Genomic DNA, 8,479 nt, shown 5'->3' on the forward strand with positions numbered 1-8,479 from the left:
AACAGAGCCCGTGTGAGCCGTGGGAATGCGGGTTAATGTTGAGGAGGCGGTGGAGCTGGGACTGTGTCTCAGGCTGATTGGCAAACTCATTTACTGCAGCTTAAACAGAGCTGTCAGAAAAAGGGGCATTGTGTTCAGTAACCTTACTCACCTGGGAGGTTTCACTTGTTATCATGGAGATATTCCGTATTCTAGCTTTGTTATTTGTTACAATCTGTTCTGCTCAGCCGCCCTCTCTCTTTCTGCCCGCTGATAAATGTTGGATATCTCCCAAATTCCGGCAAGAGTGTGGATTTGCGGGAATTGCAGGCAGTGAGTGTGTGCGGAGAGGTTGTTGCTTTGATGTTGGGAGCCGGGATGTGCCGCCGTGTTTCTATTCACTGGACAATCTGCCAGGTGGGTGTATTCTCACTCCGTCTATATTCCAGAGCAGTTATTTCCAGGGTCAGCTGTAGTTGGGATTGTCCTGGATAATCCTTTCATTTTCCTTGGATTCAATTCAGTGAATATTTCAAACCTGTCTGAGTGAAACTGATTGTGGGATGAAGACCATCTCCTCCAATAGTTTATCTTCATCCCAATCAATCTCCCCAAGGAGAATCCCGGGAATATTAACTGTCAGGATTTAACAGAGTCCTGATAATATTGGACTGGTTCAGGGTTTGGTTTTAAGCAGAGGTTTGTGGAGAGAATTCCATTTTAAGTTGAGGCAGATGGAAACCTGCCTGTCAATGGCATGGAGAGAGAGAGTATTCACGGATGTTCAAGGGGCTGGAATTGAAGGAATGTGAGAATTGTGAGGGGGGGTGGGATGTTGGAAATTCGGAGGGGATTTTAACTCTGTTGGACTGGGAGCTGAAGTGAGTTGGAGTGCAGGATAAAGATTGAACTGGATTTAGTGTGGGTTAAGATTGGGACAGGCAAGTTATGGAAGAGTGAGACTAATTCTGGGATTGGGATTCTCCTGGGAAATGATGGGGGCATGTTTTAATCATTTGTTCATGTGCTGTGGACATCTCTGATGGGGCTAGGATTTATTGTTCATGTCTAATTCACCTTGAGAAGGTGGTTGTGAGCTGCCTTCTTGAACTGTTGCAGTCCATTTGGGGTAGGAAAACCCACAGTGCTGTTGGGAAGGGAGTTCTAGAATTTTGATCCAGTGATAGTGAAGGAATGGTAATATAGTTCCAAGTCAGGATGGTGTGTGACTTGGAGGGGAACTTGCAGGTGTTCCCATGCATTTGCCCTTGTCCTTCTAGGTGGTAGAGGTTGTGGGTTTGGAAGGAGCTGTCTAAGGAGCCTTTGTGCATTGCTGCAGTGCATCTTGTAGATGGTACAATGTGAATGGCAAGCTATCCACAATCAACAGGGCTGCTTTGTCCTGGATAGAGTTTACCTTGTGTTCGAGCTGTGCAGATCCAGGCAAGTGGAAAGTATTCCATCGCATTCCTGACTTTTGCCTTGTAGATTGTTGACAGGCTTTGGGGAGTCAGGTGGTGAGTTACTTGCAGCAGGATTCCCAGTCTCTGACCTGCTCCTGGAGCCAGAGTATTTAAATGGCTGCTTCCATTCAGTTTCTGTTCAATGGTAGCCCCAGGGTGTTGGAAATTCATAACTGTTGAAAAATTACAGCACAGAAGGCCATTCAGCCCATTGGGCAGCTAGTTTTATTCAGTCAGCACAGACACCATCTAATCCCCTTCCAGCACCTAATCCATTGCCTTGTGGGTCACAGCTTGTCAGGTGCATATCCTGGTACCTTTTTTAAATTAAGGGTTTCCACCTCCAGCACAATTCCTGGTAGTGAATGCCAGAAACTATTCACCCTCTGGGTGAAAAAGCTTCCCTCATGTCTCCTCTAATCCATCAATCATAAATCTGTGCCCCCTGGTAACTGACATCTCTGCTTGGGGAAATGGGTCTTCCTTGTCTAGTCTATCTCAACCCCTCAGAATTTTCTACTTCTCTGCCTCCTCCTTTCTAAAGGAAACAACCATTGCCGAGCCAATCTTCCTCATATCCAACTTTCAAACTCTGGCAACATTCTTGTAAATCTGTTTTCTCCAAACAATTATGTCCTTGTAATTGATGATTCAGTGATTGTAATGTCATGGAGAGATAGTTACTTGCTCCCTTGTTAGCAAAGGTCATTGCCTGGCACTTGTGTGGCACAGAGGTTGCTTTCCCCAAAGAAGTCTTAGAAACAGCACAAGTGGCCATTTGGCCTGTTGTATCCATACTGTCTCAGAGCAATTCAGCTCTTCCCTTTCCCAGAAGCCCTGCATGTCGTCTCTAGATAATTATCCAATAGCCTTTGAAAGCTCTGATTAAATCTGTCTCCACTACTCGGGCAGTACATTCCAGATCCTAACCACTCGCTGTGTCAGTTTTCCCTCCTGTCACCTCTGCTTCTACCAATCTCCTTCAATCTGTGCCCTCTGGTTCTCCACCCTTGTGCCAATGGGAACAGTTTCTCTCTATCTAATTGGTCTAGGCCCCTCATGTTCCCCACCTATCAAATCTCTCCTCCTGGGGAAGCTGGGACTGTATTCCTTGTTCTATCCACTGAGCTGAAGTCCCCGTCCCTCATCCCTGGAAGGATTCTCTGAAACATGTTCTGCTGAGATTGGGACAACAACTAAACGCCTTTCATTGCCTGTCTTGCAGTTTGCACCAAGGATGGGCGGGTCCTGATCGCCATCTCCAAGGATTTGACGCTGCCTCCTGTAAACCTGACAACGGTGCATCTGAAGGATGGACACGGAGCTGAGTGCAGTCCCACCGTGGCCTCTGTAGACACTGTGCTCTTTGAGTTCGCACTCACTGAGTGTGGCACTAGCCAGCGGGTATGTATTGTGGCTTGGCTGTCCCATCAATGGGTGTCAGTCAGTACTGATGGTCTTGTGTCTCTTGTAGCTGGACGGGGTGGACGTGGTGTATGAAACGGATGTGTTGGCTCAGTTTGAGATCTTGGATGGTGCTTTGGGATCGGTGAGCCGGGACAGCCCCTTCAGGTGAGAATGGGAGCACATTGAGCGGCTAGAGGTGGTGAGGAGCTGAATTGTGCAGCCGTGTCCCTTCTCTTGCAGGCTCCATGTCCAGTGCAGTTACAAGGGAAGCCAGGAGTCTGAATTGCAGCTGAAGCCCCGAGTTTACACCCTTTCTCCGCCACTGCCTGCCACCGAGACCGGGATCCTGCTTCTGGAGCTGAGAATAGCGAGAGGTAGCGAGTGCTCTCTGATGGCTAGTGTCCAACTTCTGTCTCTCTCTCTCTGTCTGTCTCTGCACATTGTGACCATCCTGCATCTTTCTCTTTTCAGATGCTGCCTACCGGAGCTGGTACGTGGCCAGTGACTACCCGATCCTGAGTGTGCTCCGGGAGCCCGTGTTTGTGGAGGTTCGTGTCCTGAACCGGAACGACCCATCCCTTGTGCTGGTGCTCAATGAGTGCTGGGCGAGCCCTACTGCCGAGCCCTATTCCCAGCTTCAATGGAAGCTCCTGGTGAACAGGTGAGGGGGTGGGGGAGGCAATGAAGATTCAGCAAAGCAATGAGGTGTTAGCAAGTGGTTTCCCTGTTCCTCTGCATTGTATTCTAGTCTCATCTTGGATCACTAGTTGACAGCAATGCTATCATTCTTTCTGTTCCAGGTGCCCCTTTACTGGTGACAACTACAAAAGCCGCCTCCTCCCGCTAGACGCTGCTTCCCATTTGCGTTTCCCAACTCATCATAAGCGCTTTGTCGTCAGCACTTTCACTTTCTGGGAGCGAGTTTCAGGCCGGCCTCTGAGCGGGGAGGTGAGTCTCCTTCAGTCATTCTGGCTGACTTGGTTGAGCTTGTTACTGAGTGAGCTCCCTGTTCTATCTATCTTTTTGAATGGAGAAGCATTCCTCTCCTCCTGCTTCCTGGGAGCTGTGGCACTCACCATACCGCACTGTCTCTTTGCAGGTTTACTTCCACTGCAGTGCTGAGGTTTGCTCCCCTTCCAGCCGAGAGAACTGCACAGCTTCCTGCAGCCCCAGTAAGTACCTGGGATGTGAGTAGAAAGTGAACCCTGATGGTGTGTGTGGGAGATCTGAACACTGGGCCCAGAAGTGTCAGCAATCCTGCAGCTCTGAACTGCTCAATGTTTTCCCCCAAGTCCCATTGTGTGCAAGTTTCCATCAGGAAGTGGCAGTCAATGTGAGCACAAGAAAGCAGGGAGATGCAGACCAAGCATGTTGTGATCCCTCAGCCAGGATAATGTGAGCAGGAATGTTGGTTCATTGTTCCTCACTCCTCACCTGCAGAGTGGAATCTAATTGGTCCAGGTGCACTCTGCTCCAAACCTTATCTGGTCAGGAATAGGTTCAACATTTTTTGTCTGGGACATTGAACTGGCACCTTATTCTCATTCTGTCACCAGGTATTCCAGATGTAATGAAACTATTTTCAGTGGAGAGGACATTCCTATCAACTGGTGACATTACTTCACGGAGTCCACACTGACCATTCTGCAAGCTGCTTGGTTGAAGCAGGTTCATTTGAATATCGGAAAATCCGTTTTAGTCAGGCAGCCATATTTAACTCGTGCCCCTTATCTCTGATATTTTGCACCAGACGTCTTTTTTTTGCATCTGACCAAGTTTTATAAATAGAGGAAGCCTTTCCACCCAGTCAATGCTTAAGTCTTATAGCATCAAATCAGTCCCATTCCCTTGCTCTATCCCTGTAACTCTACAAGTTTTATTTCCATCAAGCACCCATCCAACTTACTTTGAAACTTGCATGTGGTGGAAGCAGAGATTATCAAGTTTGAGCTTGAACATCTGATTCAGGCAACTACTGAACCTTGAACTCTTCCTTCCCCAGTGAGACGAAGAAGCACCAATAACCAGCCTGGGACCTTGGTGACCACTGGGCCCATCATTTTCCTGGAAAATGGGGAGAGATTGGCTGCAGGGATCCAGCAGGAAGAGAAAGGTAAAGGAGGAACTTCCTCCAGTGTGTAGTGATGCAGTAACTGGTGCCCCTCTAACCCTGGCTTCTCTCCACAGATGCTGCTGTGGATTCCCCCTCCCATGTTCTTCCTGGAGTAGCAGTTGGGGTGGCTCTGTTCTCTGTGGCCCTGTTGGTTGGGACTGTTGCTGTGTGGAAAATGGATGTGGCTCACAGGGTGGGTTCTGAGTGCAGATCAATGGAACTGTAGATCTGTCTGGATAATAAACTCCTGTTTATAGATGAAGTCTTGGTCTCTATCTGAATGTTAAATTATTCAATGGCAGTTGCAATTTATAATGAACTTTCAGTGATCAGTTACACTTCACCCACAAGTATAAAATGGGGTTGCTCATGATTCTAGTTGTAACTAACTCTGATCCTGGGCAATTGTCGCAGACCTCTTTCTGGTACTGCCAGTTCCATAAATATATTAACTAGTTCAAACCTGACATGAGCAGTCAGCTCCATCCTCAGTGAACAGGACTAGTTTTCTGGACTCTGCCACAGACATCTGAACAATCTGTTCCTGCTGAGAATTAACCCTGAGCTGATGTATTGAGGATTAGTCTAGACCATGTGCTTGGGTTTTTATTGGGTTGCTGGAGATACTGGTTACTGACAAATATACCTGGATGCTGCAGGAGGAGGGAGAAGTGCAACATGAGGAGCACCAGCATTCCTACTAATTGGACCAAGTTTGGATATCTCTGATGCATCCTTGAAGATGGGGAAACAGCAAGTCAGGTTGCTGAAATGACACTTAATGGGAGATTAGGAAAACTGACTGGAGCCTGGCAGTGCTGCAGGATTCCCTTGTTTCTCTAGTCTGGGTGATGTTTGTAATTGACTAATCTGATTGTTCCTACAAATATCTTTAGCAGTTTGGGCTGTTGCTGAGCAGCAGTGGAAGCTGAATACTGAGTCTGAGCAGTTGTTGGGAATTGTCAAATACAGATTGATAACAGACCCATTACAAAGCATGAAGGAGGGTCAGCATTAGGATATTCAGGATGGAGTCTGTGGCTGCTCATCCTTGTGTAGTGTCAGCTGAATGAAGCTCTACTCCACTCTATTCAGTGGAATGACACTGCTCTGTTACAACAGCTCAGTGCTAATTCAATACACTTGTCTGGGCAATCCTTTAGCAAGGGATTGCTGCTGATATTGAGTATGCAGTTTCAGAAGGCTTGGGGAAACTCACCTGAAAATGACAGTAAAGTCAGACAATATTGGCATAAAATTAATAACTGTCTGTAACCATCTGCAGCCTGTTCTGTAGGTCTTCCTCCCATCACCTCTGGTTCTACTGTTGACCAGCCTGTGCCCTTTGGTTCTGATTTATTCTAACAATGGTAAGTTCTGTAACTATAGTTCAGACCCTCACTTTGAACAATTATCAAATCACTTCAGCTTCTTGTAGATTTTGAGAACAGCAGCAGCTTCTATCAACTTAATTGGCATTGCTCATTCTAGTAACTTTTCTGCACCCTCTACATCCTTCACCTACATTTAGTTTATAGTGTCCAGAATTTTTAACAGGCCTCCAGTTGAGGTCTAAACAATTTTAGTAAACTTTCACACAGGATGGTCCATTTCCACTTGAATCTGAACTGTTGGTGGAGCTGCCTCATCCAATTAGTTGTTCAATTGTCTACTTTTATTTCTGGCTCAAGGAAAAGACTGAAATGCCTAGTAAAATCTTTCATTGACCATTTATTCTCTGCTTCTTGCTGTTATGACCAAGACAGGAGCAGTGCACAGTTCTTCTTCAGTTCCACTTCTCCATGGATCATCGGACAGTATTTAGGAGTGGTCACTGCACAGTCCTTGAAGAGACAGATTCCCATCTTCACATTTAAGGATACCCTATATGTTTAAGAAATACAACCATGGTGAATGGGATAGAACAAACAGTACAGCACAGGAACAGGCTATTCAGCCTTCCATGTCTGCACTGATCATCATGCCACAATTGCAAACATATTGAGCAATGCAAACCTGAGCAGCCATGGAGGTGCTGTGGGTTATCAGCAGCAGCATTGTATACAACCACAATCTAACCTCATGGCCTGGCATTTCCCCACTCTACCATCCCCATCATGTGGGGATGCCAACATTGGTTCAATGAAGTGTGCAGGAGGGCATGCCAGCAGTAGCACCAGGCATACCTCAATGAAGTGTCAGCCTGGTGCAGCTCCAACCCAGGATTACTTGCATGCCAAACAGCATAAGCAACATGTAACAGGCAGAGCAAGTGATCACACAACCAACAGATCAGATCTAAGCTCTGCAGTCCTGCCGTCCTGCCACATCCAGTCCTGAATGGCAGTGAACAATTGAACAACTAATTGGACGAGGCAGCTCCACAAATATCCCCATCCTGAATGATGGGGGAGCCCAGCACGTCAGTGCAAAAAAGATAAGGCTGAGCCTGTGTGGAGTTTGCAAGTTCTCCCTGTGTCTGCGTGGGCTTTCTCCGGGTGCTCCGGTTTCTTCCCACAAGCCAAAAGACTTGCAGGTTGGTAGGTAAATTGGCCATTTTAAATTGTCACTAGTATAGGTAGGTGGTAGGGAAATATAGGGACAGGTGGGGATGTTTGGTAGGAATATGGGATTAGTGTAGGATTAGTATAAATGGGTGGTTGATGGTCGGCACAGACTCGGTGGGCCGAAGGGCTTGTTTCAGTGCTGTATCTCTAATTTGCACCAGTCTTCAGCTAGAAGGGCCGAGTCGATGATCCATCTCTGCCTCCTCCTGAAGTCCCCGGCTTCACAGATGTCAGACTTCAGCCAATTTGACTCGCTCCACATGATATGAAGAAATGACTGAAGACACACAAGTCATCAAGGCTGTTTGTTTTCAAACAAAACCTCTAGTGTCTTCCCACTGACTCTTGTAGCAATAAAAACATCCATGGAATTTTTCAGTTTTGCAAATAACAAACATCCACAATCTTTAACAGAAGTCCTCAAAACATCTCAAACAGATCATAACACTGCCACTGAGCTAATTTTGGTTCCAACTTGCTCATTTCCCCTTGGATCCCATGAGCTTTCACTTTTCTCACTAATCTGCCATGTGGGACCTGGTCAAAAGACACATTTCATTGTAGACATCAAAACTTGCTCATTGACTATTACCTCCTTCAAAGAGTTATTGAAGTTAGTCACAAATGAGCTTCCTTTAATAAACCCAACACTGGTTTTCCATCTCATCCTTCACTTGCTAATTGACGATTTTTCAGTCCCTCAAATTTCTCCAATAATTTGCCCATTGACTTTACACAGACTGCCTTGTTATTACCTGATTTACTCAGTGCCATTAGAGAAATTCATCCTTTAGATGTGCATCAGCTCAGTCTTGATACGCCACCTGCTGTACCCTCCAGCTCAAAGATCAGAATACAGATGTGTCAATTATAATTTCACTCCCCAAATTTGCTATGTTTGAGCAGTTCCCAAGAGTGAAATATTCTAATTTGTAAAACAACTTTACTTG

General features: G+C 46.3%; 1 protein-coding gene across 1 annotated transcript; it reads left to right on the top strand.

Annotated features, from left to right (window-relative positions):
* The first annotated feature begins 32 nt into the window (after nucleotides 1-32).
* LOC137351736 (zona pellucida sperm-binding protein 4-like) lies at nucleotides 33-5,212 on the top strand. Its single transcript, XM_068016496.1, has 9 exons — nucleotides 33-396; nucleotides 2,668-2,846; nucleotides 2,917-3,014; nucleotides 3,090-3,223; nucleotides 3,321-3,510; nucleotides 3,650-3,797; nucleotides 3,949-4,021; nucleotides 4,852-4,962; nucleotides 5,037-5,212. The coding sequence occupies exons 1-9, from the start codon at nucleotides 174-176 to the stop codon at nucleotides 5,186-5,188; spliced, it is 1,308 nt and encodes a 435-aa protein (XP_067872597.1). The 5' UTR covers nucleotides 33-173; the 3' UTR covers nucleotides 5,189-5,212.
* Nucleotides 5,213-8,479: the final 3,267 nt, after the last annotated feature.

This window comes from Heterodontus francisci, chromosome 2, assembly GCF_036365525.1.
Source record: "Heterodontus francisci isolate sHetFra1 chromosome 2, sHetFra1.hap1, whole genome shotgun sequence".
NCBI lineage: Eukaryota > Metazoa > Chordata > Chondrichthyes > Heterodontiformes > Heterodontidae > Heterodontus > Heterodontus francisci.

Bases quoted from the DNA above. Each gene is read 5' to 3' on its own strand.
- LOC137351736 (XM_068016496.1), top strand. From the start codon at position 174: ATGGAGATATTCCGTATTCTAGCTTTGTTATTTGTTACAATCTGTTCT. The intron at 397-2,667 runs GTGGGTGTATTC...CCTGTCTTGCAG, and splicing joins TTCACTGGACAATCTGCCAG to TTTGCACCAAGGATGGGCGG. The intron at 3,511-3,649 runs GTGAGGGGGTGG...TTTCTGTTCCAG, and splicing joins TGGAAGCTCCTGGTGAACAG to GTGCCCCTTTACTGGTGACA.